At 50.4% G+C, this 26,854-nt stretch overlaps 3 protein-coding genes across 6 annotated transcripts; 1 reads left to right on the top strand and 2 right to left on the bottom strand.

The window, feature by feature from the left end:
* Nucleotides 1-737: 737 nt before the first annotated feature.
* Nucleotides 738-8,505, bottom strand: ATP1B2 (ATPase Na+/K+ transporting subunit beta 2). Of its 2 annotated transcripts, XR_013177868.1 has the most exons (8): nucleotides 7,798-8,505; nucleotides 5,894-6,022; nucleotides 5,460-5,564; nucleotides 5,159-5,364; nucleotides 4,868-4,924; nucleotides 3,987-4,085; nucleotides 3,623-3,877; nucleotides 738-1,897 (listed from the first exon to the last, which is right to left on the bottom strand). XR_013177868.1 is itself a non-coding variant. In XM_077165861.1 (7 exons), the coding sequence occupies exons 1-7, from the start codon at nucleotides 7,907-7,909 to the stop codon at nucleotides 3,713-3,715; spliced, it is 873 nt and encodes a 290-aa protein (XP_077021976.1). In that variant the 5' UTR covers nucleotides 7,910-8,505; the 3' UTR covers nucleotides 2,166-3,712. The 2 variants fall into 2 exon arrangements, 1 of the variants encoding a protein (XP_077021976.1); XM_077165861.1 differs by lacking the exon at nucleotides 738-1,897 and having other exon boundaries at nucleotides 2,166-3,877.
* A 6,832-nt stretch (nucleotides 8,506-15,337) lies between these two features.
* SHBG (sex hormone binding globulin) lies at nucleotides 15,338-18,550 on the bottom strand. Of its 2 annotated transcripts, none has more exons than XM_077165857.1 (9): nucleotides 18,251-18,550; nucleotides 17,876-18,049; nucleotides 17,622-17,713; nucleotides 17,257-17,446; nucleotides 16,937-17,098; nucleotides 16,542-16,701; nucleotides 16,286-16,422; nucleotides 15,749-15,956; nucleotides 15,338-15,504 (listed from the first exon to the last, which is right to left on the bottom strand). In XM_077165857.1, the coding sequence occupies exons 2-9, from the start codon at nucleotides 17,984-17,986 to the stop codon at nucleotides 15,356-15,358; spliced, it is 1,209 nt and encodes a 402-aa protein (XP_077021972.1). In that variant the 5' UTR covers nucleotides 17,987-18,049; nucleotides 18,251-18,550; the 3' UTR covers nucleotides 15,338-15,355. The 2 variants fall into 2 exon arrangements, with proteins under 2 accessions (XP_077021972.1, XP_077021973.1); XM_077165858.1 differs by having other exon boundaries at nucleotides 15,749-15,815; nucleotides 18,251-18,549.
* A 457-nt stretch (nucleotides 18,551-19,007) lies between these two features.
* SAT2 (spermidine/spermine N1-acetyltransferase family member 2) lies at nucleotides 19,008-20,552 on the top strand. Of its 2 annotated transcripts, XM_077165859.1 has the most exons (6): nucleotides 19,008-19,334; nucleotides 19,494-19,545; nucleotides 19,652-19,735; nucleotides 19,816-19,914; nucleotides 20,044-20,084; nucleotides 20,212-20,552. In XM_077165859.1, exons 1-6 carry the CDS (start codon nucleotides 19,269-19,271, stop codon nucleotides 20,377-20,379), a joined length of 510 nt encoding a protein of 169 aa, XP_077021974.1. In that variant the 5' UTR covers nucleotides 19,008-19,268; the 3' UTR covers nucleotides 20,380-20,552. The 2 variants fall into 2 exon arrangements, with proteins under 2 accessions (XP_077021974.1, XP_077021975.1); XM_077165860.1 differs by lacking the exon at nucleotides 19,816-19,914 and having other exon boundaries at nucleotides 19,011-19,334.
* The last annotated feature ends 6,302 nt before the right edge of the window (nucleotides 20,553-26,854 follow it).

Genomic DNA, 26,854 nt, shown 5'->3' with positions numbered 1-26,854 from the left:
CTGAGGCCCACCCAGTCATTTGGCATCAATGAGGAGAACGTGGTTATGATCTTCCATATCATTCACCTAGGCCATCAGGGTGCATTCTCATAGGAATTCTGCCTTGAGGTTCTCTCTGTACAGAGCAGAAATGGAATGCTTGTGGACTCGGGGCCTCTGGGACTTTCCCTGCCACAGGGAGTGTTCTTTTCTGTTCCACCAGTGGCCTTCCATGATGACCTCATCAGTCCACCCCCATTGGTGCTTGGAGTGGCAGTACTTCTCCTCCTGCAAACTGCAAGCCCGCTTCAGGAGTTCCTGAGTCCCAGACTCGGGAATGCTTGCTGGGGATGGGGACGCAGCAACAGGGACCCCAGAAGGAGACTCTGATACTCAGTATTCCCTTATTTCACCCACGGGACATTGGATATCTTGTCTTTCTCGTTAAAGACTTAATTGATCAGTGTTCTTGTCATACTGTCGGCGTCATTCTATGTGTTTGCCTGGTCTATTAGCATAATTGAAAACTTAGAAAGAAAGAGAATATACTATAAAAACTACAAGAATCTAGGGCTGGGCAATTGTGTCTCAGTGGTAGAATTTTCGCTTGTCATGCCAGAGACCTGGGAGCCTGCCCATGCCAAAAAAAAAAACCTACTGGAATCTGAGCACAATATGATTTTTGGAGTAGAGTGGTAGAAAAGACAGGGGAAGCAAGTAATGAATCCAGAAACAGATCTCAGCATAAAAGAGAATTTATTATATGGTAAAAGTTGGCATTTTCAATTCAACAAGAATACATTTAGGGATTTTTTTTTTTAAATAAATGAAGGTGGCACAACTGGAAATATCAATAAAATAGGACTTCTCATTTACACTATGTACACAAAAAGAAACCGGATGAATTAAAGTCAATGTAAACGCTATTATTAATGAAATTAAAATCCTGCCCCACTCCCTAAAAAAAAAAAATCTATAAAATATGAGTATCCTCTAGTGACCGGGAAGACCTTCCTAATTAAGACTGAAACCCATAAGTTACAAAATAATTAAGCATATTTGACTGTATGGAAACCACAAACTTTTTAAACCACAAAGTTAAGAAGGAACCAATGGATTGAGAGAAATTTTGCAATGCAAAAAAGACAGCTAATGTCTACCATAGTTCAAGGGCTCTATCAATAAGGGGATAAGAACCCAATAGAAAAATGAATATTATGCAGCCATTACAAAATGAATTAGAACGATACCAGGTGAGGCATTGACATAAGAAATAGAGTGGAAAAAAGCAAGATACACAAAAGTGTGTACGCTGTGATTCAATTTTGGTATAACAGTGACCAAAAATCACTGATCCTTATGTGTATGAGGGGGTCATGTGTACATAGATAATAAAATTGTGCATGTTTAGGCATATGCAATAAAGCTCCTTTTCAAGACAAATACTAAGACTAACTCATTGCCAAAAAATTTGATATATATAAATAAATCCCAAGAAGAATATAAAGATTAGCTATAAATCCATCCCCTCTCCCACCCATCATCTTTTCTATGCTTATATGCGTGTGCGTGTGTGTATGTATCTCTTTACACAAGATTAAGATCATACAGTTCAAATTTCTTTGTGACCTGTTTCTTCCATCAACGTGTCACATCTTTCTTTAGGCATTTCAGAACTTCTTCTCTCCCCAGACCACCCCATCCTTTAAACCCAGGCTTGAATGCCGACTCCTCTAAAAAGCCTTCCCTTCGAGCCCCTCAACGGGAGGTGGTTGACCGCTCTCAATTTTGTCATCCACAGCTTTCTCCCCTTCCTTGCAGCACGTGTAGGTCTACCTCGAAAGAGAGTTTTCTCGTGTGCTCTTCACCCCTTGAGGGCAGGAACTCTGCCTCTTTCCTAAGTGTGTCCTCATGGTGCCTGGAATGCACATAGTAGGCATTTTAAGTTTCGATAAACAAATGGGTGTAGGCCTCCTGCCCCTCTCACATTGAGTGTTCCCAAGATAGTGTGCATCCCATTGGTAAAGGTGAATGAGTGTTAAGACGTGGGTACCTGGACACCCAAGGGAAGAGGTCAGAGGTCGGGAGCGGCCCCCCAAGGCTGGGTAACCCCCCAATTCTTCCCCCCTTCCTCCCCTTCCTGGTACTCTTCTAAATACTCAGAAAGGAACAACCCACACGCAGGACTCTGTGTATGATATATATTTATATATATAATTGCTCTCATTTTATTATCCTTTATCCTCTTTTTTACGGTAGATCTGACACAGGCATTAAATAACTGCAGAGACAGAGACCACTGGGAGAAGGGAGGGGAGCAGGGAAACATGGGGACCAGGAGGGAAGAGAAAGATCCAGCAAGGGGAAAAGGGAAGGAAGGGTATGGAAGCTGAGGCATTAAAAACCAACAGGGAGGTGAAAGAGGGTGAGGAAGTGAAGGGAAAGTGGAGGAGAAAGAGTTAAAATGCCTCTATCACTAAAGAATATTCAGAGTAGGGGGCCCCTCATTTAACATTCTATGGGCATTTGGGGGGTTAAAAAAAAAAGTTAATAGGTCTGAAGGAAGGAGAAAGGAGCCAAAATATTTAGAGTCTAGATGGAGGGGGCCATTGGAAAGTTTCCAGCTGACATGCAGAGGACAGGGGAGGAGTAAGTGATTAGTGGTAACGTGCTAAGGAAAACCAGGGAGAGGACAGCGGGGGACAGAGCTGGACCCCGGGGATGGAGGTGGAAGAGTCCCGTAGCCAGCTGATGTTTCCAAGGTGGCCGCTGGGGACCGAGCCAGATCGGCTGCCCCTCCCCCCTGGGCACCCTGGGAAGTGGAACTTGAAGGATATTCTGGGAAAGCCAGTAGGGGGAGGGAGCCATCAGTAAAAACAAAGTGGATATTCAGTCTAGGTCAGCTCCATGCTCTAGAGTAGAGGCTGTCTGGGTGATGGGAGGGCTGGGGAAGGCGTTGGCTGGGGGGGGGGGGGGCACTGGAGAATGTTCAGGAATCGACGCAGCCTTCTCTTCCATTCCCTCCTCTGGGAGGAAACCTAATTTCCCAGCTCACACGGTCACCGCAGGGCGAGAAGTGGCATGTGCCAAGATGTAGGGAAAAGGCCCCACCACTCCCATGTCCTCCATTAAAAATGGTTTCCATTCAGAGAAGAGAATGGGGAGGGGGCGGAGGCGGTGAAAGCCCTGCCAGAGGAGCCAGAGAAATCGAAAGTCACCAAGATGGTTCTTGCGTAGATGAAGGAGAAAGTTGGGGGGCTGGGGGGCAGGGTAGAGAAAGGGGACAGATGCCAAAGCATAGGAAGGGATGAATGGGGTGCCACATTCGTCTCTGGGAAGCTGAGGGATAAGATAAGACAGGACAGCGTGGGCATTTACTATAGCTCTCTGGGGACAGGAAGACAGGAGAGGTGGGTAGCTGTGGGGACATCCAGTCACAGCTAAACCCGAAGCAGGAAGGCTCCACCTCCTCTGTGGCCATCTTGGCAGCCAACATGCTCCCTGTCTGAAGGAGCCAGAGCTGGGAGAAGACGGTGGCAAATGTACGTAGCCAAGAAATCGCCGTGGGACACCAGGTTGGGTTGTGAAGTAAAGGGAAAGGGTGTGAGGCTCAGACAGGTCATAGCTCTGTTATAAAAAATACCTTTGGGGTGGGTGAGGGAGGGATCAGGCAGGGTTCAGGGACATTCCAGAAGCATCCACGGGAAGGAGGTAGGGGCGGGAGGAAGGGGCCTCAGGTTTTGTTGATGCGGAGTTTGAAGGCCACGCGGCCAGCGAACTTGTCTCGCTCGTCGTCGGTGGCGATGTTGACTGCGTTGACGCGGCATTCCACGTTTACCTCCACGTTGGGGGTCACGTTCAGGAACTTCACGGCCACCAGGGGCTGCGTGTAGTTCACCTGGGCCAGCAGGGAAGAGTGAGGGTCCAGGCCCACAGCACCCCACCCTCTCCAACCAAGAACCCCGCTGTCTTCACAAACGGACACCCCAGCCTCCCATGGCACTTACGTGGAACTTTTTGCCGTAGTAAGGGAAGTACATGAGGTCAATGTTGCCATTGGCAGGGAACATAACGAAGTTGCCGAGGTTCTCAGCATCTTCGTCTCGCTGGGGAGAGGGTGGTTAACAGAGAGAACGTGTTAGGGTCGGCAGGAACGTGGATGCTCCAGGGTTCCCACACTTTCCTTCTTTCCTTTGTTCTTCCTTTGCCCCAGACTATTCCCATCGCAAATCTATTTCCCTGGAGCCATGAGTCTGAGCGCGTGTTTGCACTTACGCAGGAGGGGTTTGTCCTAACACTCATCAGACTGGGAACTCCTAAAGGATGCTAATGACACTAAAGCCTCCTACTCCACTCCCACCCTGAGTTCTTACCCCATCCTCGGGAATTGGTTTCTGGAGCACAGCCAAGAGAAAACAGATAAATGAGTAAGGGCTCAGTAGGAAGCAAGGAGGGGGTGTGAATGGAAAGGGGCAGCGGTTCCTACAGAGAACGGAGGCGGGAGAGCAAGGTTCCTAAGACAACTTAGTGGTCCCCCCAACAGATCAGCAGTTACCAGACACCTACAGAGAACTGGGGAGCAGGGAAGACATGGAAGGGAGAGCAAAAGACATGGATAATCAGGGAAGAAAGAAGGTGGATGGGTGAGAGAAGCCAGAGGCCAGGGCTTTGGATCCACACCAGAGCAACCTTCTGCATCCTAGAGAGAAGCAGGAGGGGTGGGAGAACCTTGGAGACCAAGCCATAATGGGGCCCACTCTTACCCCCTTGTCCCTATAGTGGTGGGGCCTCTGGGAGCAAAGAAGACAGGGAGAGATGAGATGAGTGAATTACATGGAAACCATGAGGAACAGATGCATGGACAGGTGTACAAGGCCCCACAACTCACCTTCCCTGCACAGGTAACATTCATGCTCTGGTTTGCTCCTGCATAGAAGTTGATGACCTGGAGTGAAGAGGGAGGACAGTGAGGATTAGAGAAAGAAGTTGTCAGTGACATGGGAATTCCAGCTATGGGTCTCACCCTCCAATGACCCACCTCTCCTGTTCTCTCAGCTACTCAAGCATCCTAAAAGGTTCTCTAGCCCCCACTTGTCCCAGTGAAAGGAAGCAACTGTCAGCAGAGATGGTGGCCCCATCTCCCTCGTCCATTCTCCCTGGAGACCAAACTCATCAGTACCCGGTTCATCTTGATGAAGACACAAGGATGCCCAGTGCTGTAACCATAGTGAGTGGGGTCCCCAATGCCGGAGCAGTCCCCCAGTTGGGTGCGGTTGAATTGGCAGGCGCGTTTGGGGTAGTTGAGGACTCCATTATCTGGCTGTTCATAATAGCGCCCAGGACGGCAGACATCATTCTTCTGGGCTTGGATGGAGTCATTATAAGCTACAGAGGTGGGAAAGAGTCAGGGCCCTAATGTTCTGCTTCCAGGGTCCCAATCCCCTGTCCCAGATCCTGGACACAACGGGCCCCACACTCACGCTCCAAGAACTTGTTGAGCTTCTGAACATGCTGGTCCCAACTTTCAGTGTCACTGACGTTGACAATGACATCAAGGTTCTCAGTCTTGGGGCGAATCATCAAGCCTATGGCCGACGGGCAGAGGAGTGAGGGACCACACAGAGAAGAAAGAAGACAAACATAGGGCACATCAGGGTGAGGGGTGAGGTGAGGATCTGAGTTCCTCTTTAGGGGAAGAAGGTCTGGGAATATCTGCCACATCCCCGGATCACACAGCTTCCAGCTGCAGGAAGTGGGAAGGAAGGCAGCCCTCAAGAAGGACTTCCCAGCACAGCATGATTAGATGACCAGAATCAAACTCCCCTACCAGGGTGTTCTCAGCCTGGGAGCTCCTTTCGGAAGCTTGGAGGTACACAGGTGGTAGAGGGGTGCTAGGAGGAATCTCATCGCTCACCGGGAGTGGCCAGCCGGTCCTGATACTTGGGGGTGTGGTCAGAGACCGTCTGCAGCATCACCCACATGGTGAGTGTGAACATGGCTGTGAGGAAACCATAGAAGACGAGGTAGAAGAGGAGGATGAAAGCTACGATGGAGAAGGAGGAGGAGATAGGGTCAGGAGGTTCCAAGTCTCCCACTATGACTTCCACTATCTCCACCCACCCCTCTACGCGCTCAAGATCTGCACTGGGACGGGTCCCAGAGCCACGGGGACGTCTCAAAGCTGCCCCCTGGGAGTAAAATGAGACAAGCTGGAAACACGCAGTTGTGTCTGGCTTCCAGCCATGACTCCCAGCCCCCTCCTGGTCCTAGGGCACAGTGAGGCAGGACTTTCCAAAGGCCACAGGAGACCTAAATTCCCGTTGCTGGGACAGCCCCAAGTATAGGCCACAGAAACTTTGCCTTGGATCACATTTCCAACTTCTCAAGCATCCATGGTCCTGAAATAGGCACAGCATCTGTTATCCCTGGATTGATACGTGTGCTTAAAAATGTCCTACCACACTGACTTTTTAGCCTGGTATGGACCACCACCCCACAGCAGCCACACTCAAAAGAGTGAAATCATCACAGTGCCGCCCTCTGACCACTAAGCACCCCACAGGAGCCACACCCTGAACACACCTCCTGGAACAAAGGACCTAACCCTCCAGCCTAATTACAAAATCTGTCGGCCACTGCTGTCTAGTAACTTCCACAGTCGCCCCATCCCCTGGGGTAGAGGCAGGGAGTATAAGGACAGACTCTCCCACAGGCCTTCCCCACAGAGGTTAGGCCTTTGGTGATGTCTTTGGCATCATCATTCAGCCTAGTGAAAGAGCCTACTAGTTCCAGCACCCCAGACTCCATGCTATCATCTCAGAAGACACTTCCATCAGGAAGCCTCCCCAGATTGCCCCAAGCATTAGTGAACTGGACTTGGAGTTTCTGGAAAGGACTGCAGTGGCACCACCTCATGGGTCCCCTTGGTGGGTAGGTTGATGGGGACAGTGTGCAACCAGTGTTGGATGAATTGTAAGTTCTGTCATACAGTGTCCCCTGTGCTTCAATTTCCCAGCTTGACAAGCCCTTTGGAAGAATCCCACCCCTCACTGCACCCAGGCCCATCACAAGACCCCCGACCACACATGAGTGGCTCCACAGCCTCTGAGCCTGGCCATGGTATAGGTGAGGAGCGGTGGCGCAGCCCCAACTCCACAGACACACCCCAGCAGATGATGTGCACATCTCACCACCAGTGACCACTCCTCCACCGCAGACATCTGAGCAGCACAGAAACCTCACGGTGCCTCCCCTCCCCAACAGACCCTCACCCGCAAGAACCACAGAAGGCTCCAGACGCTCGGCGGTGGGATACAGACAACTTCTGCTGGGAACAAACCGCCCCCCACCACCACCACCACACACCCCACCTCTCCAAGACTCGCCCCCTGGTGAAGTTTCCAGGTCCAGGGGGTGGGCATGAGCTAAAAATGGGGTTGGTGAGCTAGAGAGCGCCCCAGGGAGGGAAGGGGTGCTCTTTGCAGGGCGGGCGACCGTGTGGAGCGCACAGGCCCGGAGAGGGAGCACGAGCGCCGCGGCGCGGACACAAGCGCAGAGCCCGCGACCCCCCGCCCGAGGGGGCTCCGCGGGGGGCGAGCAGCCGGCCGTGACCTACTTTCTCCGCCTCCGCAGCGGCCAGCCGGGGAGATTAGATCGGAGATTCGGCCATCCCCTCACCCCCCACCAGCCCAGAACACGGCAGGAGGGCCGGACGCCGGGGACCCGGGAGGGGAGCTGGGGCCGCGCCGCCGGGACCCTGCATCCCCCGAGGCTTCGCCCGACGGTCCCCCCCGCCCCTCGCGCGGCCGCCCCGCTTACCCCAGCTGGTCCCCGTGCGGCCCATGAACTGGTGCGTCCTCGGGTTCCACACGAACTCCTTCCACTCCTCAACCACCTGCCCGCAGCTCTTCTTCTCTTTCTGGATGACCATCTTGGCCGAGTGGGGCGACTCCCGGCGCTGGGCGGGGGGCTGCGGAGAAACCGGACGCCGCGCGCCGAAGCCCCCCACGCACCAGAACGCGCGAGGTGCAAAGGTGACGGGGGGCGAGGGAGACCCCTCTCAGAAATGCAGCCGCCGCAAATTCCCGGGTGGGTGCACAGGCAAGCGCTGCGGGGTGCTGGCAGCGCGGCGGAGGATGCACCGACCCTAGGCCCCCCGACTGCGATGAAGAAGGGGGCTCACAGCAGGGGAAGATAAAAAGGGGATAGGCGACGAATGCAGCTTCACCCCCAAACCGCCTAGAGGCAAAACGAAAAGATGTGCAAAAATAGACGGCTACAAAACCCGAGTGAAATGCAGAAAAAGCGGGGTGCAAAGAGGCGGGGAAGGTGGGGGAGGGGACCGCCCCGAAATCCGAGATGCAACGACACTGTGGAGCGGGATCGGTGACCACTCACGGCTTCTCGGGCGAGGGGAGCCCGCAGCACCAGTGGTGGCTCGGCCGCGGGGGAGGGGCGGGAAGCGCAGTTGGGGGATTGCCAAGGGTGGGGGTCCCCCAGGCAGAGGCTCCGCTCCTCAGCAGTGCGGGGCTGCCCGCCCCGGCGCACGGTCTTTATAATCAGCGACTCTAGGGGCGCCCGCCCCCTTCCCACCCCCAGAAGCCCCGCCTCCTCGCCGCTGGCCCGGGCGACCTCATGCATATGCAGATATGGAGAGAGGCTTGGGCCCGCCCCCTGCCGCCTCTTCGGGGCAAGGCGGTCTCTCCCCTAACCCCACCCCGAGATACGGGACGGCCTCGGGATGGGAGGAGGGGGTAGAGGGCGTGTCCGTGCGGGATGCGCGGAAGGAGAATCCCAAAGAGACTCACAGAGAGGAAAGCGGGTATATTGTCAGAGGTGGGAGCCCCAGGCAGGCAGTTAGAAAGAGATTGAGACACAGAATCCGCACATAGAGGAGGCGAGAGATAGGGCAGGGAACAGCCAGAGATCAAAAAAGCCAGCCAGGTCGTTATTGGATGGAACCACCTAGAGCAGGCCACATGGAGATGAATCCCTGAGAGGGTGAGAGGCCACCACAGGGGGAAATTCCCGTGGTGGGAGCTGTTACGAGTACCCCCAACACCTCCCTCTCTAGGGCCGCAGCCCCTGCACCACTCCACTGGGTTCTCTGCACGCAGGACCCGGCCCTGCTCACCCCGGAGACCAGGCTTGCCGGGCTTCACTGGGTGAAACTCTGACAACCCCGCATGCCCAGCCTCCAGCACTGCCCCAGGAGCCCTGCAGCCAAGTCCACTTAGGTGTTCGACCTCCCCACTGATCCTCACATCCCAACTGTCCTCCTCACTTGCCTGTTTGGATCAACTGACATTCGTCCAGTACCAGCTAGAAAGCCTGGGCAGTTCCAGGCCAAGGCTGCAGCTCTGCCAGGACTCAAGATGCATAGCCTAGGAAGGACTACAAGAGTCTCTACTTTTAAGAACTTCGTGTATCAAGAACCATTCTTTCTATCTCTTTTAACCTCCCTGCAATTGTGCCACCTTTCCTTGGAGAGGCTTATTTATTTATTTATTTATTTATTTATTTATTTATTTGCATGGGCAGGCACCGGGAATCGAACCCAGGTCTCCGGCATGGCAGGCGAAAACTCTACCTGCTGAGCCACCGTGGCCTGCCCAGGCTTTCTTTTTTTACAACTGTCTCTGCGAATTCTCGGCGAAAGTTCTCAACGGCTCACATCTAGAATGTCACGTTAGTTCTCAAACTCTCCCTCTCATCCAGGCCCAACTTCGTGGACCTGTGACCAGGGCTCAGAGTTGCCATGTATTTGGATTAATGCTCTGCTTGGCCTTCTTGAGAATCTTAATTTTATTTTTGAACTTGTGTTTTGTAAGGGAAGCCTGAAAGGACAATGGAGCGTGCATACGAGCAGAAGAAACATGAGCCAGATGTCTTCCTATTCACATGTAGCATTTGCGGTGCTCCATGAACAGAATTCTGGGAGGCCCACGATGCATGGGAGTTCAGCGAGACTCAGAGTGAGTACAAGGTAAGGTGGGTTATGGCTACCACTGAATAACTTGGGGCACTTACCAGAACTTTCTTCAAACACAGAAAGAAGGCACCCATGTTCTAAGAAACTCGGATGATCAAAGCACTGTATTATATCTTCTCTTTGTCATGTAACTTCCCTGGATTAGCCAACAATTTAGGCTGGAAAGAATGACATAGAAGGAAAGGGAAATATAGGGAAACCCATAGTTCCCTTTCCTTTCAGTCCTTCCTTACTCATCTGTAAGCTGAAGGTAGAAAAAAAACTGTTAATTTTTCTTTACTTAGAATGACATTAAGCAGTAAATAAAAAACACCATGACAACTCAAGAGAAGGAGGTAGAGGAAAAGAAAACATTTTATATTGTAGACCCATCATGGCACTTTTTTTCCTGCTTCTTGAACAAGGGCCCCACATTTACATTTTGCACTGGGGTCTGCAAATTAGGCAGCTAGCTCTGCTTCAGCCCATTCTGTGGCCAGCTCTGGATTAATCTTCTCTAAATACAGCTTTAATTAGGCCACTCCTCAGCTCAAAGGTCTTTAGTGGCTTCCTGTTACCCCGCAGGGTGGAGTCCAGATTCTTCAGTCTAAAGTTCAGGTTAGACCCAGCCTGTGTCTCCAGCCTCATTTCCCACTAGTCCCGACCAGCCCCGGGACAGGCTATGCTCACTTTTGACTTCACACCTTTGTCCATTTCATTCCTTTGTCCTGAAGACTGCCCGCCCTTCAGAGTCCAGCCCAAACTCCTGTTCATTCATTCAGTGCCTGTCTAATGGGCATTTGCTTAGAGCCAGGCACGAGTCTCCTCCCTGTGCTTGGGTGGCACTCATTCCAGTAGGCAAACAAACAAACAAAAAACCATACCAAAAAATGCTAATATATCCAAAAATAAAACAGTGATGTCATAGGGAGTGCCTGAGTGATCAGAGATGGACTTACTGAGGAGGTACCTTTTAGCTTGAGATCTAAATGACCAAAAGGAGCCATGGGGAGATAAGGAAAGAGCTTTCCAGGAAGAGGGTAGTGCAAGTACAATAAGCTAGCTTTCAAGAGGGAAGGGGAGATTCATGCAGTGTGAGATCCAAAAGGCAGGCAGAGGCCAAGTCACATGGGTCCTTGTAGGTCAGAGGGAGTCATATGGCTCTCAGTCGAACCATCCTGGAAGCAATTCTAGGGTTTTAAGCAGAGTAGTGACATGATTAAATTTAATGAAAATCCCCCTGGCTGCTATGTGCAGAATGGATTATGGGATGCCGGGAGACCACCTGGCAGAAAATATAGATGCCTTGGACCAGAGAAGTAGGCTTGAAGAGAGAGACAAGAAGATGTGTTCAGGATCCATTTTGGAAGTATGGTGGAGTGTTTTATAAAGGAATGAGAGAAAGATAGGCATCAAAGTCGGTGTCTGAGATTTTGACTTGAGTAAACGGGTTGAAAGCTCTGGGATGTGTCTTATTCTTCAACCAGAGTGTAAGCTCTTTGAGAGCAGGCCTTTGTCTCCTACTGTTTATATGTCCTCCATGCAGAAGCAAGTCCACAGAGCCTGGTAGCTGAATCTGGTTGAAACATGGACTGTCTCCTGCAAGAAACTGCAGGGAAGGGAGTTTCCCTTTCCTCATCAGGCAAGGAGCAAAGCAATGAGCACACTTCATCTAGAGGGATGAGACGTTGACTGTACCCTCAAGGGGCACAACCTGGGAGACCTAAGCTCGGGGTGGTCTCCAGACTCCTGGCTCAACCTCTGCCCTGTACCTCAGGCTCACGTAAAAAGGAAAGAATGGAAGTCTTCTATGTATTGTAGGGGGTTGGGGGGAATATGGGATAAGGGTGATGTTTTACTCTCCTGCCTGCTAAAATGAATATCATGCAATGAGCTGACTTAACAGGTTTTAAGGCTCACAGTTTTAAGGCTGGGAGAAGTCCAAAGACAGAAGACAGATTTTCTGGGGCTGGCTGCTAGTGATCCTTCATCTTCGGCTTCTCTTTCACATGGCAAGGCACATGGCAGCCTCTCTTGGCTTCTCTGGGTCTTACTTACTTCTAGTTTCTTACTACTCTTTCCTCTAAGGCCTTCTCCTTAAGGCCTCCAGTCATAGGATTAAGCCCCATCCTTCTTCAGCCTGGTCACACCTTAACTGAAGTAACTTCTACAAAAGGTTCTATCTACAAGGGGTCACACCTACAGGAATGGATTAAGCCTAACACCATGTTTTTCTGGGTGCCCAGTTCCAAGTCATCACAGGTAAGATGCTTTCCTTGCTATCTTCTCCTGTAGGTTAGGATGAGGAGTCTAGGACGTGGGGTGGAGAAGACCCTCTACTAAATACAGCATTGGTATTCAGAGGAAAATAAGCTAAGAAAGAGGAGATCCAGAGAAATCTGTGGTGGGTTTGGAGTGACAAAGGACCATTATAGCCCTCTAATGTTGTCCAGGAAGGCTGCCCTCCCTCCAGCATCTCCAGAAAAGAGGAAAGGCACCAGAGTCCCCATTTCCCCTCTCTCATATCCAGAGATGCTCATGGGGTCTGTGCTCCTTCTTGTCCCCCCACCAAATCCACACAATCCCAGGGACTTAGCTGTCTGGGTTTTTGGCAAGATGGGGCTTTGCAGAGGAAGAACAAGGAAAGAAGAGAGCTCAGAGACATCAGTGTTCCTGCACTCGGCCAGAACAATCCAAACTTTTCTGCGGGATGTATGTGGCATCTCACCACGTGGCCAAGAAGCCTCCCCAGTCTGCTCGCATTCCATCTCATCCTGCCCATGGCTCACTCAGCCAACCAAATGCCCTTCCTCTTCTTTTGTACCTGGCAGGCCCGGGCTTATATTTCAAGAACTCAGGCTCAGACTTGACATTTCAAGAACCATCCATGATGCTAATAAGAAGAAGTACTTCTGTTCTATGAGTACTTTCTATGTCAGGCATTATTCTCGTGCTAGCCATTTTGCATGCATGACTTCATCAACGCCTCATAACAACCCTATGGAGAAGGTAACTTCCTCATTTTGCAGATGGAGAAACTGAGAGTTAAGATCATTTGTTCACATTCACACATCTAATGACTTGCCCCATCCTGATGATCTTGGTACTTCATGGTTATCTCTGTTAAAGCATTTCACCTGTTTATCTCCCTCCCATAACCCTAGTTTTCCAGGGCAGGGACCAAGTCTTAATTATCTTTAGAGTCCCTGTGGACTGCCTGACACAGGGATTGGAATACGGTCAGCAACCAATAAATGCTCAATGAAAAAAACAAAGAAAAAGATGGAGAGAGAGAAAAGGGCAATGATTAGGGTGGAATGAGTGACAAGACCAGGTTTGGAGGCTGCAGGGTGTGCTGCCAAGCTCTGGAAAATGTGTGTGTGTGGGGGGGGGGGGGTGGTAATAGAGAAGGGAGGGAACCCTGGGCAGGCATCATAGGAGCCCTTGGCTGGGGCCTGGTAAAGTCTGTGTTAAGGCAAAGTCAGCCTTAATGAAAGAGTGTAGACAGCTTTGGATAATAATCAGACATCTCGGAATCTAGGGCAGGCTGGAGAAAGAGAGATTGGAGGCAGAGTGCCCTGGCGAGGGGGCAGGGAGAAGAGAAAAACCAGCCCCTGAGAGATTCCTCAGGGATAGTAAGGTCAGGAAGTTGCCCCTAAGAATAGGCCCTTGGTATTCTGAGGGTATCCAAGTGTATCTGGGTCTTTAACCTCCCCCATTACTCACACCCACTGCCTTCCTTTCATTAGTCAGGTCTCTGCTCCAATGGCCCTTCCTCTGAGAAGCCTTCTCTGACTACGCCAGTCCCCCCCGCCCCCCAATTGTATATTACAGAATTTTATTCCCTTTCTAGCCCTAACCTCAAGCTGAAGTTTTTGTTTTCTTGTTCCTGGCTGGTTGTCCCCCACCTCCATCCCACTCCACTGTATCGTGAGCTCCATAAAAGCAAGGATATACCTGTCCTTTTCCCCAAAGTCTAAACACTGCCTGCTATGTAGTAGATGCCCAGTAAACACTGATGGAATGGAGATATCCAGGCTGCCAAGCTGACTCCGAGCAAGGATCAGGAACCAGAGCCGGATTTGGGCTCCCTGGCCAGGCTGAGGACTCTCTTGGGAAACACAGCTGGCTGGTGGAGGCAGGTGTAGTAGGCCTTGCATACTAGATCTGGAGGGTATAAGGAGGGGCCTGGGACTTGTCTTTCACACCAGAGACTCTCCAGCAGCCTCCTTACCTTGGGGTCATTTTGCTCCTGCTGATCCCTGCAGAAGGGGACAGAGGTCCAATGAGTGACTCACCCTGTTGCCTGGTAACTAGTAGGCAGATCCTCCTAATCGCTGTGAGGCTGGGACACTGGGATTCTCATGGGGTCTGGGGACTGGGGGATGGGTTACCAGTGACAAATGAGAAGTGGGGGCTGAGGACTGGAACCTCAGGGTGCCCTAGGGGGCTGGGAGCTTTGGGCTGGGACACCAGGATTCCCAAGAGGGCTAAAGACTGGGAGCTGGGGGCTAAGGGTTGGAAGAGGCTTGGGTCCCCGGGGGCTAGGGGCTGGGGGCTGAGGCAAGAGGGCTCTTCCGGGAGGGGCTGGGTCACTAGGAATCTCCTGGGGAACAGGGGCTGAGGGCTGGGCCCCCATATCCTTTAGGAAGAGATACTCTTGAATCCGTTCTTCCCAGCTGGAACCAACACAAGCCAGTTCTTGTTTAATGGAGTAGAGACAAATTCGTCTGGGAATGCGGCAAGTGGACCGAGACTAAGAGAGACAGAGGCAGCTTCCTCCCTCTGCTACCCTCCCTTTTTCTTTCTCCCTGATGCCTCCACCCCCTTTTCCTGGAACCCCTGCCCCCATCTCTCCGTGACCCTCTTACGCCCCCTGCTGCTCCTTCTCTGGACCGCAACCACCAGCCCCAAGGAGCACCATGACTGAGATTCAAACGAAATTCCATCGTTTCCCTTTCTTCCTGACCAGCCTCAGAGGGAGGAAGCTCAAAGAAGAAAGAGGAGGTGGGCTCCAGACTCCCAGAAAGTGGCCTGTGTCTGGTGAGTGTGTGCCCATATGCGCTGCTGTTGGGATCTCAGCCTAAGAACCACCGCCTCGGGGAAGCTTCTCCGACACCCAGACTAGGTTATGGCCTCCTGTTCGCCAAGCTTTCACACTCCCTGTTCCCTGACTGATCCTTTATTGCACTCACCAATTTCCAACTATATGCTTATTTGTCAGTCTTCCATGGATGCCTTCCTCCCCCATGGAACCGCGAGCACCCAGGGGGCAGGAATCCAGGTTCTTTCTGTTTGTCAATATAACCCAAAGCTTGACACAGGGCCTGGTACATTGCAGGTGCACACTAAATATTTGTTGAATAAAGGAACGGGTGACGTTCAAAGTGGGTTCTTAGTGGGGATTTAATGGGAGGTGTCAGTGCTGTTGCCTAAGGTCCGGGGACAGCTGTGAGTCCAGATGTCCTGGCTTCTGCTTAGAGCCCGGTCCATGTCCAGCTTCTGGCCTTGAGCCCAAAGGCCGTCCACGCAAAAGGAAGCAGAAGAGGCCTCTCCTAGAGGGGGCGGGATGGAGGTGGGTCAAGCCAGCCCCAGATCTTCTCTCCAACTTTCCAGTCCTCCTCACCTAAGCTTTCAACATCTTCCTTCCATGACCCCCTCCTCTTCCCTCTTCTGCGGACTTTTCCTTTCCTCTCCCGGAGGTTTCCTTTCCCTCCAGAGGTGCCCCTTACCACTCTCTCCCCTCCCCTAAACAGTTCCCATGGTGTGGGGAGAAACTCAATCATTCTCCTCTCTTACCTGGTGCAGCCCCTAGGAAGAGGCGCCCCTGAGGCTGGGCCCAGAGACTGAGGAGGGGGCCAGAGTCCTTGGGAGACATAGCAAGGAACTGGTTTTGTGGCCCCTGGCTCAGGACCACTCTGGACATATCCAGCTTCAGCTGGAGAGGGAGCCCCAAGACCAGGGGCAGGTCCAGCCCTGGGCCAGGCCCAGAAGACAGTACCACCTTCTGCAGAGAGTGGGGGAGAGGGACATGAGCAAGGGAAGAAGGAGCCTCAGCCATTCCTTGAGGTCCCCACCCCTAGCTGCCTTAATTCAGCCTCTTAGCCACACCCTCCATCTACTGGCCATTCCCACTACCTTAATTTCCCTGGCTTGCCCTCTATAAAACAAACTCACCCCAAACAAATATGATATCTAAGTCAAAGTCATTTGGAGTTTTGAGATGTGTCTCTGCCCCAAGGGTGCCAACCTTAAGCCCTCCTAATTGTCAAATTTTGGAGCCCCTCTCCCAGCCCCCATGTGCAGGGTCTAATGAATGGAGTGCCCCCCTCTTACTTGATCCTGGAGGTGGAGACTGAGCCAAGAAGGGTTCTCTGGGGTTCCAAGGGCAAGGAGCTGGCCAGTGCCGGCAGCCAGCTGGAGCCCCAGGTCCAGAGAGAAGGCCCAGGATTCTGCCTGAGGCTGGGGGAGATCTGGGGGAAGAAATGATCCTCCTGAGGCCTCAAGGCGGGGGCTCCATGGAAGGAGGAGGCCAGTGGTGGAGGGAGACAGAGGAGGGCTGAGCAGGACATGAAGGGAATAGAGCCTGTACCTTGGAGGCTGAACTGTGCATGAGTCCCTGGAGGGAAGAAGATCCCAGACTGAGACTCTACAGCACAGCTTCTGAGACCAGTTTGGGTAGAAGCTGAGGTCTGGGCCCATCGGTCCAGCCAGGCATCCTGGCGTAGGCAGCCATCCAGAGCTGGGACCAGCTGGGGGGGTGAGACAGGGAGAAGATCCAGGGATGCTGGCATCTGAGCCTCTGAGCCCCAGCCCCAGCCTCCCCACCCTCAGCATACTGCCCTCAGAAACACAAGCATTCAGTCTCTCCGCACCCCCAGCTCTCATCCCATCCCTTCTCCGCAAAAGCCTGGACCTGGACCCCCACGGGGTCTGCAAAGCCAAGATTTTCCCTCCCTCCATTGCCCATCCCGGTGATGCAGTTACCGGCAGCCGGAGGTTGGAAGAGGGGAACAGCAGCCCCCCCAGTGCAATCCTCATGATGGGTTTGGGTTTGTTGGTTACGGTCTTATAGACCTGTCTCAGGCACAGCACCTCCTCCCCATCCACCCTCAGAAGCACTGAGTCCCCATGGATCTTCACTTCCACCTGTAGGAAGGAGGACAGAAGCAGAATCACAGGCCCTTTGGCTCCAGCCCCTTTCTTCCTAGATAGCCTAGTATCATGCAAAGAACAGACACTTTAACTTGGTTCTGTTCCCCTGGTCAGACCAGCTCCAGACACCCCTGCCCTCACTACTAGCTTACCTGATGCCATGTCCCATCATCCAGCCGGGGCCCAGCACCTACGGTAAGCTGGGCCCAGGGATTGTGCAGTTGGATCTCGGGCCTGCCATCCCGAAGTGCCAGCACAAACCAGTCATCTATAGGGTTGGTATCCCCATAAAAAATCACTCCCTCTGGATCCCAGGTTCGAAGCTCAAAGGAGGAGGAGGTTCTGGAAGGACATAGAAGAGAGACTACGTATGGGGTGTGCCCTGGAGAGTAAATGTGAGGCTGGGTGTTGGGGAGTTCAGGGAGAAAGAAAGAAGGGCCAGGAGACAGGGAAAGAAGAGCTGATGGAGAGAGGGGAGGATCAGGGAACTAGGTCAAAGGGAGGTGTCAACTCATACTTTATGATTTTGTTGATGTCAAAGATCATGATGGTGACAGGCTCTTGTCCTGTGCCATTAATGAGATGCAGTTCAGGAGGGTCCTGGGGCCTCTAACAGAAAGAGAAAAAAAGCTGGAACAAGGACATGTCAGAGTTAGGTAGGAGAGGAACTGCTATAGGGCCAGAGAAGGAGAGAAGGCAGGATGGCAGAGCCCAAGTGTCGCTCATTTAAACACACACATAGCCTGAGTGCCCTGTCCCCGCCCCCTGCACCTGGGTGGGGAGAAAATGTCCTGGAGCCAGTCCCTGGTAGGTGTAAGGCAGTAACAGCAGCAGCAGCAGCAGCAGACATTGGGACATGGCCAAGGGTCCTCTGGTCTCCATAGTCAACTGCTTTCCTCTCTGCGGCTCACACAAGTCTGGGGAGAAGGCTTGGGAGCAGACAGCCTGCACAGGGGTGGTGGAGGGTTAAAGGTTGCCCGGGGGGGGCGGGAAGAAGGGGGGTAGGAAACAGGGGCACTGACCCAACTGGCCCTTTGGGGACAAATGGGAGAAAGGACACAGTTCCTCCAAAACCATCCCCCACGCCAGAGAAAGTGTGTATGAGCTGGTAGAGGAAACTTCCCCTCCCCTCCTCTACAAACTGACCTAGCTCCTCAGAGCCTTCTGCCCTCCTCAGGGGTGGGGGGTCCTGCCTCCTCCGGCCTGGGGTCCCGAAACAGTCTGTCCTGCTCTCCAAGTAACATCCTCCAGCAGGGTAAGAGCTGAGACAGGACTGAATTCCAAATATCTAGCTGTGTGACCTTGAAAAAATCCGTCCCCTTTTGCCCGGCAGCGTCTTTATCTGTGAAATGGGGGAAATAATACCGACCCGTTAGTTTCACGGTATCTGATCTGAGCTACTCCCTCGGAATTTTCCCAGGCCCAAAGCTTGCTTCAAAGGGAGGTAGTTATCACCAGGGAGGATTCCGTTGACACTAAGTACCCTCCCATCGCCCCCCCCCCCCCCAACATCCTCCCTTCTCCCTGCCCCATTTTAAAATGCAAATTATCCCGAGAGAGGGGATGCTCTGGACCACCCAAAGCTGGAGGAAACTGCCTTCAGAGCTGGGGTCTTGGGGTTCACCGGGGTCAGAGTGGGCTTGAATGAACGGGTGGGTGGGGATGAAGGTAAAGGAGGTGCCCACTGTAAACTGCAACTAAAGAAGAGCCGAGGGTGATGTTTGAACAGCTGAGCTGCTCCGATGGAGCCCGGGACACAGATAACAGCAAGAGCCGGGAAGGCTCGGATGCTCCAGCCTTGACCCCTGCGGGCGGGCCCAGTCACGAGACCCGGCCGTCTGGGGCAGGGCCAGGGAGCAGGGAAGAGCCTAGTCTGCAAGCCGATTGGCTGGCGGGTGCACGCCTGCAGGGGGAGGAACCTCGGGGCTGCCCCCCCGGCCCCGGCCGCCACGGCCGACCTCTCCCCTCGGCCCCTTCCCAACCCCGGGAGCCCGGCCCCGCCTTCCCAGCCCTCGCGGGGCTTCCCACCCCCCACCCCCCGCGCTCCCCTCGGCCTTTCGAGAGCTCAGCTTGTGAGTTCTTAAGAGGATCCCAGTTGCCCTGCGCCCGGGCCTGCGGCACGGAGCTGTGGGTCTGGACTTTGGTCCTGGGCGACGGGACCGGGATGGCTTCCGTGCGGATCCGAGAGGCCGAGGAGGGAGACTGTGGAGACATCCTGGGGCTTATTCGGGTGAAGGCTGCGGGCCGGAAGCCGGGGTCCCTGCGGGACGCAGAGCGGCGGCGGGAGGGACGGCGAGGGGGAAAGGTGGAGAGAGGGGAGGGGCGCGCCTCGAGGTCCTGCTCCGGAAGCCGTGGTGTGCTCTAACTAGCCTCGGTCCCCACCCCGCAGGAACTAGCCGAGTTCGAGAAACTCTCGGATCAGGTGAAGATCAGCGAAGAAGGTGGGGCCCCAGAGTCTCGAAGGAGGCTGGGGAGAAAGCGCGGGACGGTTTCGTCAGGCGGTGAACTGCACTGAGGTCCTCTTTCCCACAACTCCAATTTCCGCAGCCCTGAGAGCAGATGGCTTTGGAGAGAATCCTTTCTATCACTGTTTGGTGGCAGAGAGTCTTCCAGCCCACGCTGAGCCACGAGGTAAGGGCACCTGCCTCAGGCAGCCTCAGTGCTCTTTCCCCCAGCCTTTTGGAGGCCTCACCCCTTTCTGTCTTTCTCAGGGCCCTTAGTGGGCTTTGGGCTGTACTACTTCATCTACAGCACATGGAAGGGACGCAGTGTGTATCTGGAAGACATCTATGTGAAGCCAGAATATCGGGGTACTGGGCAGGGGCTGAGGCTGGGGTGGGAGCAAAATAATCCACTGCATAACCTGCCCCCTAATTCCAGCCGACGGCCTTTTCTGATTACCTTCAACTCAATTTTTCGGCTCTTTCTCCCCACAACAGGTCAGGGGATTGGTTCTAAAATAATCAAAAAGGTGGCTGAGGTGAGGAGGGCAGTGAGGGTCTGGCTGGGGTGGGGTAGGGTGGGGGTGGGGGGCATCCTGTGGAATGGAAGTGAGAATGCATTTTCCTTTTTGATCCCAGGCAAGTGAGTGATGTCTTCTCCCACAGGTGGGCCTCGATAAGGGCTGCTCCCACTTCCGCCTGGCAGTTCTAGACTGGAACCAGAGAGCCATGAACTTATACAAGGCCCTAGGAGCCCAAGATCTGACCGAAGTTGAGGGCTGGCACTCCTTCTGTTTCAAAGGGGAGGCGATGAGGAAGTTGGCAGGGAAGTGACACCATCCCTTGGGGATTGTCTTCTATTTGAACTTCATCTTCCCCAGCAGTTCAAGCACTCCGCAGGAACTATCTCCACAGCCAGAGGCTTTCCTGGAGGAAGGAGGGTGAAGAAAAGGCTTTGTACCTCTTTGTGGAGCATGAAAAATAAATGATAATTATTATGTCCTGTCGAGGTGTTGGGTAGCGAAATTGATGAGGTGGTAGCTTCAGCCAGGTAAAGTCCCTTCTGGAATGTTCTGCCCAGTGAATGTTGCTCTTGGGGGCCAGGGTGGGCCCAAGGTGACTTTCACCCTCAATGGGCCAGAGTCTTGGCTCTGGCGAATAGAATATAGGAAAAAGAAGAGTTGAATGGATGAGCTTGGAGAGTCCCAGAGGAGTCCAGCTTGGCACATCAAGCCTTCTCGGTCATGCTTGCCCCCAGACAAAGGCCTGGATGGAATATAAGGCCAGCTGACTAAAGAAAATAGGCTGCCACCTGGTGGTAGCATTTCGGGGCCGTTGGCGAGGAACCCTTAGCCCAACTTTTTATTTTTTGGCCTGGGCCAGCTCTGGGAATTGAACCCAGGTTTCCAGCATAGCAGGTAAGAATTCTGCCACTGAGCCATCAGTGCACCACTCAGGCCTAACTTTTAAAATCCCCTCTGCTAGCTAACTGCTTTTTCTTTTTCAAAAGTTACAAGGTCTTTCAGTGGTCGACGTCTCACCTGCCATACAAGAGACCCGGGTTCAATTCCCGGCTTATGCACCTTCCCTCACCAAAAAAAAGTCACAAAGTCTTTATTTTCAATGTGATGTGGCATACAAAAGAGTAAAAATTAAGCAAAATCAAAACAAACCTTTAGGACCTATGGGGACAAGGAGGGAAACAGGCTCATTTCTTTCCAACTTCATATTATTTTATTATGTAAACAGTGCAGGCTTGTTGTAGAAAAATTGGAACTTACACATAAAATAAAAATAGAATGCATAGCCTTACTTACACAACCACCATTAGCCCTTCGATATGGATTCTTTATTGTTTTTTTCTCTTTAATAAACATACACACATATATATAGTCAGTTCAGTGAATAGGGGCTTATGGGATCATATTGTTTTGCAACCTCTTTTTCTATTGAACAATATATCAGCGTAGTCCCGGGTTGTTAAACCTGCATTGCTTATATAATAAAGTACGAACATTGGGAATAAATGAGCCTTTTTCCCTCCTTGTCCCCAAAGGTCCTAAAGGTTTGTTTTGGTTTGCCAAAGTTTTGGTTTTGCGTAGTCCCAGACTGTTAAATATACTTCTGTCATCACTTTTAATGGTGGCATATTGTCCCTTTTGTGGATGAATCATTGATTAAGTGGTCATATAAACAGGAAGAAAACTCAGACATGGGAAAAGGACAGGCAGGTAACATAAAGGTGTTCATTGAAAGGACTAAGAACTATGGAAGTTTAGACCCTAGAGAGTTGATGACCCATCCTAAAATTCCAAAAAAGAAAGAAAGAGGCAGTACCAGCCACACAATACTTCAGAGGCTCAAACACTTCCTGAGGGCTGCCAGTTTTTGACCTTGATAAAAATTTACTGCTGATAGGCCTTTAGGACAAACTTGAACAAGAGATAATGGGGTTTGTTACCCCTTCCCTGAGATAGAAGCCAGAGGCCTGCAGTCTCCCTCATCTCAATCAGGCAGGTGTGCATATCTTTTAAACATGAGACATTTATCTAATGATGAGGCTTTTTACACTGAAAATTTAATGCAGACTGAACTTCCTGGAAGGAGGTATGAAAAAGCAGAGAGTAGTGGCCTCTGGGCAAAGGAGCAACTTGCATGCGTGCAGGGAGTGGATTGCGTTTCCCGTGTACCACTTTAGACCTGAATTTTGTGCAATGCCTGTGCATTATTTCTTCAAGATGAATAAATGAAACTTAAAAATTGATCCAGAAGAAAAGGGTATAAGCAAAGAAACCTAATAGTTCCAAAGTTTATCTTGCCCCATCTTGCGTTGTCTTTGGCTCTCAGAGTTTACATTTAGGCTGCTCCTCTCACTTTAGCCCAGATCTTACCAGTTCCCTGCAGGGTGTCTGCACCCCATCGCCCATATCCTTATGCTCCTGCCCACTCAGCACTTCATCAGCCTCTTGTAAGGTGATTCTGTTAGATGTTGGGGGTGATTGGTGTGGGGTGACAAGAGCTGGGGTCCTGGCAATTGCAGGAAGAACAGAAGAAAGGGCATTTAGGGTAGGGGGCTTTTAAAAGGGAGAATACAGAAAAATATTAAAACATCTCTCAAATCTGTCTACTCTTCTGTCTTCCCACTTCCACTAACAGCTCTTTAAAAATTGCCATAGCCTCCTAACCCATCTCCCAAATTCTTCTTTGATCACTCCCTTACGTATTTTTTAAAATCATAAATATATGATAGTATTTAAAGAGGCAAATAATTCTACAAGGTTTGTATAAACAGACAACAAAAAAACTGTCGTCCCCCAACTCCCCTCATTCATCAAAAGCAATCAGTTCTCTGGAATTTCAGGTATCTGCGTGTCCCCTGAGAGTCAGAGCAAGAGTTCTGCAGCTAGGACAGTCAGCATTACCCCATACAGCAACTGTTAAAAACACTGAAAAAGTGACTGACTTCAATTAGAACTAATGAAGCTGATCTGGTTAGGACTGAGGTAAATTGGACTAAAGGGTAAAGGATGATATTGACTGTATATTAAAACTTCAACTTCTGTGTGAGACCAAAGGAAGAGATGTTTATTTGGTGTGAAATTTGCATTTTCAGTAACATAGTATCTAATTTAACTTGTATGGTCATGTAATGATGGTATATTCAAACACCATCATTACATGGAAATATGAATAGGGAGTGAGATCTTGTTGGTTTGTACAGGTTAGTGAGATGCCCTGATATATCCCAGAGTAATCTGGGCAGAAGATTAAAAAGTATTTGCCAAGTCCCCTTGAGACATTAAACTTCCCCAACTGAGGAAGACCTGATATTTGTGCAGTCATTGGGGACTTTCAAGTTAATGGGCCAGGCCCTTGATCTTGGGGCCTCCCCGTATGAAACTTTTTCCTACAAAGGAGAAACTAAGCCCTACTTATTATTATGCCTAAGAGTCACCCCAGAGAACCTCTTGTTGCTCAGATGTGGCCTTTCTCTCTCTAAGCCAACTACGCAGGCAAATTCACTGTTCTCCCTCCTACATGGGACATGACTCCCCGGGTATAAATCTCCCTGGCAATGTGGGACATGACTCCAGGGGATGAGCCTGGCCCTTGGAATATGGGATTGGGAAACCTTGACCAAAAGGGGGAAGAGAAATGAAACAAAATAAAAGTTTCAGTAGCTGAGAGATTTCAAAGAGAGTTGAGAGATCATTTTGGAATTTATTCTTATGCAGTATATAGATATCTCTCATCAGTTTTTTGTGTGTGTATTGGAGTGGCTAAAAGGAAATACCTGAAACTACTGAACTGAACTCCAACAGCTTTGATTATTGAAGATAATTGTATAATATACAGCGTTTAAGGTCTGACCACATGCTTGTGAAAACCTAGTGACTGACATTCCCTTTATCCAATGTATGGACAGGTAAGAAAATTAAATAAATAAACAGACAAATCAAATAAAAATCAGCAATCACTTTCAGTTGCATTTTCTGTGTTGTGTGTTTCAAACTCAAAACAGCATGCAAATATTCCTACTTCTGGGCATTTCTGTTGTAAGCATTGGCTGTTGCCTTCTCACTGTTGAAGATAAGGAACCAGCCTCTTGCCAACTCCTCCATCATCCCAATCCACCTCCAGCGACATCCTTGGGATGAGGTTCTTTGCCATTGTCTTTAATCAAAAAACAACCAACCGCTTTACCAGGTGTTCCCTGTCTGTCAACTTTACAAAGGCAAACTTATCTGATCAGCTTCATCAGAGAGGACTCCTGCTTGGAGGCAAGCAATGGCTCCAAGTATTCTAGGATCTGGGGAGAAAGACGTCAGGGGGAAGAGGGGAGTAGCAACAATCAGTATGTAAACTTACATTTAATTCCCATTTTTATCCACCTTTCTATCTTCCTCCCACTATTTTTATTTATTTAGAAACCCCAAAGCAAGTGGGGCATCTGTTATACACACTTTGTACTCCAGCTAGTAATCTTACTGAAATACAAGTCTGCTGAAAATCCTGTAATGGCACCCACCGTTTTCAGTGGAAAGTCCAAACATCGAAATACGTTTCAAGTCCTCTAAGCTCTGCCTAAGCCAACCCTTCCAGCCATGTTTCCTCTCCAAGTCTGTTCCAGCCATGTTAGACTATTTTTAGCACCTCAAGTCTAGGCTTTCTATACATGCCGTTCCCCTGTCTGAAATGCTGTTCCCTTTTTTCCCACTCCCATCCTTTACGTGAATAAACAATGACCAGAGCAGATGAAGGAGAGGAAAAGTCAAACCTGAGAAGATTGTTGGTGCCTGTGGCTTGGAAGTTGGTGACAGTGCCTGTCTTGGTTTGCTGGATCTGCTGTAACAAAGCACCACAGACTAACTGGCTTAAACAACAGCCATTTATTTATCACAGTCCCTGAGGCTAGAAGTCTGAAATCAAGGTGTCAGCAAGGCCATGCTTCTTGGAGGTGAATCCATTCCATGCCTCTCTGTTGCCTTCTGGTGCCGGCAATCCATGGTGTTCCTTGGCTTGTGGAGACATTATTCAATCTCTGCCTCCTCCACATGGCCATTTCCCTGTCTATACATCTGTCTCTCTGCCTCCAAATTTCCTCTCCTTATAAGGAACCCAGGTCTCCAGTCATACTGACTTCAGTCTAACTAGTAACATCTTTAGACATCTTATTTACAAATAAGTTCAGAGTCACAGAACCAGAGGTTAGGACTTGAACATGTCGTTTTGGGAGACACAATTCAATTCCTAACAGTGCTATTTTGAAAAAAATTCAGTCCTTTCCTACGCTTAAGAGATCAAACCCATACTCTTCAGTCTAGCGTTCTTGGTAATCTGCCCTACTTAATTTCCTTAACTCTCTGCACTCATCAGAATCACTGCTGGTTGTCTTCTGACCATTTCTGTCATTCTAATTACTGCTGCTCCTTCTCAGTCACTCTTGGAGGCACCTTTTTTTTTTTTTTGACAGCTTTTTAAATACTGGTGTAGTTCAGAGTTCCATCAGGACCTTAGTTATTTCTAAACCTTTTATTTGGAGATTCAATTTACTCCTCGGACTTACTCCTCAGACTTAACTATGCTGATGATTTCCACAAGCACCTTTCTAACCCAGACTTCTCCCAGATCACTCACCTGTAAGACATTTGTTCCTTCACTCAGGAACTGTGAGCTGCTGGGTAGACAGTGATGGGGACAAACAGACATGGACCCTGGTCTCCAACATCACAGAGCTTATGGTGTGATAGTGGAAGAAAGACACTGAGTAAATTATTATTACATCCGTGATCAGGGCCACAAAGGAGTAAAAGATGCTTTGGCAGTGTAAGATGGGGGACTAATAAAATTAGCATACCAGAAGGGTAAGAAAATTATATTTAAACTGGGACCCAAAAGAGAAATTTGTTGAGACAAGGGAGTATCTCCACCTGAATGGCCCACAGGCCCTCATAAAGAAAGAATACAAAACCAAACTCACATCACCATTCACTCTGTAATCCAAGTTAGAAATCTAGGAATTGTCCTGTGTTCCTCCCACTACTTCATTGCCTCCTGACCTAACCCCACCCCACACTCTATTACCAATTCCTGTGATCCTACTTCAAATTAAATAGGCTCAAATTCAAGTTTTATCTATTTTGCCCATAACCGTAGTTCAGACAGGTCCTTAGCTTCTTTTTTCACAGGTCTCACTGTCTTCAGGACCACCCTTACTCTTCAATCTATCCTCTAAAATTGTAAGATGCAAATCTTATCACATCAAGGGGTAGCAACCACTTAAATTCTTTCACTGGCTCTCCATTATTGATAAAATAAAAGTTATTCTCCTTAACTTGTCTTACAAGTCCTTGACAGTCTAGCTTCCTGCAACTCCTTCCTTGGTGCTAAATGCTAGATGAAGTAGATATGGTTCCGCAAAGGACGTGTTCTTTCTGCTCTTTGCATCGGCTTTGCCTCTTTGTAGCACCTCTGTTTGTTCTTCCCTGGCCATTCTTAAGTCCTGCTAACCATTGTCACCTTGGGGTTCCCTCAATACCTAGTCCCTATCTCTATCACATCTTAATCGCACTCTGTGCATTTATTTATTTAAATAAACTCCTTGAGCTCAGGGACCACATCTTGTCTTTGGATCCCAAGCACTTAGCTCAGTGATTGGAACATAGTGGGGGGGAGGGGGCTAAATAAATGTTTGCTAAATAGTTACATGCGCACACATGATTCTAATTTCTGTACTGTTTTACTCGATTTCAACTACATTTCTTATCTGTCTTAGTTCAGGGATCCTAAGTTTCTCCCCTGCTACCCT

This window comes from Tamandua tetradactyla, chromosome 6 (assembly GCF_023851605.1).
Source record: "Tamandua tetradactyla isolate mTamTet1 chromosome 6, mTamTet1.pri, whole genome shotgun sequence".
Lineage (NCBI taxonomy): Eukaryota > Metazoa > Chordata > Mammalia > Pilosa > Myrmecophagidae > Tamandua > Tamandua tetradactyla.
Note: the sequence above shows the minus strand (reverse complement) of the source record. Positions and strands in the feature narration are given on the sequence as shown.

Bases quoted from the DNA above. Each gene is read 5' to 3' on its own strand.
- SHBG (XM_077165857.1), bottom strand. From the start codon at position 17,986: ATGGAGACCAGAGGACCCTTGGCCATGTCCCAATGTCTGCTGCTGCTG. The intron at 16,702-16,936 runs GTAACTGCATCA...TCACCCCCCCAG, and splicing joins CTTCCAACCTCCGGCTGCCG to CTGGTCCCAGCTCTGGATGG. The intron at 16,423-16,541 runs GTACAGGCTCTA...TTCTTCCCCCAG, and splicing joins TGCACAGTTCAGCCTCCAAG to ATCTCCCCCAGCCTCAGGCA.
- ATP1B2 (XM_077165861.1), bottom strand. From the start codon at position 7,909: ATGGTCATCCAGAAAGAGAAGAAGAGCTGCGGGCAGGTGGTTGAGGAG. The intron at 4,925-5,158 runs GTACTGATGAGT...TCTTCACTCCAG, and splicing joins TCTTCATCAAGATGAACCGG to GTCATCAACTTCTATGCAGG. The intron at 3,878-3,986 runs GTAAGTGCCATG...CTGCTGGCCCAG, and splicing joins ACTACGGCAAAAAGTTCCAC to GTGAACTACACGCAGCCCCT.
- SAT2 (XM_077165859.1), top strand. From the start codon at position 19,269: ATGGCTTCCGTGCGGATCCGAGAGGCCGAGGAGGGAGACTGTGGAGAC. The intron at 19,915-20,043 runs GTACTGGGCAGG...TCCCCACAACAG, and splicing joins TGTGAAGCCAGAATATCGGG to GTCAGGGGATTGGTTCTAAA. The intron at 20,085-20,211 runs GTGAGGAGGGCA...CTTCTCCCACAG, and splicing joins TAATCAAAAAGGTGGCTGAG to GTGGGCCTCGATAAGGGCTG.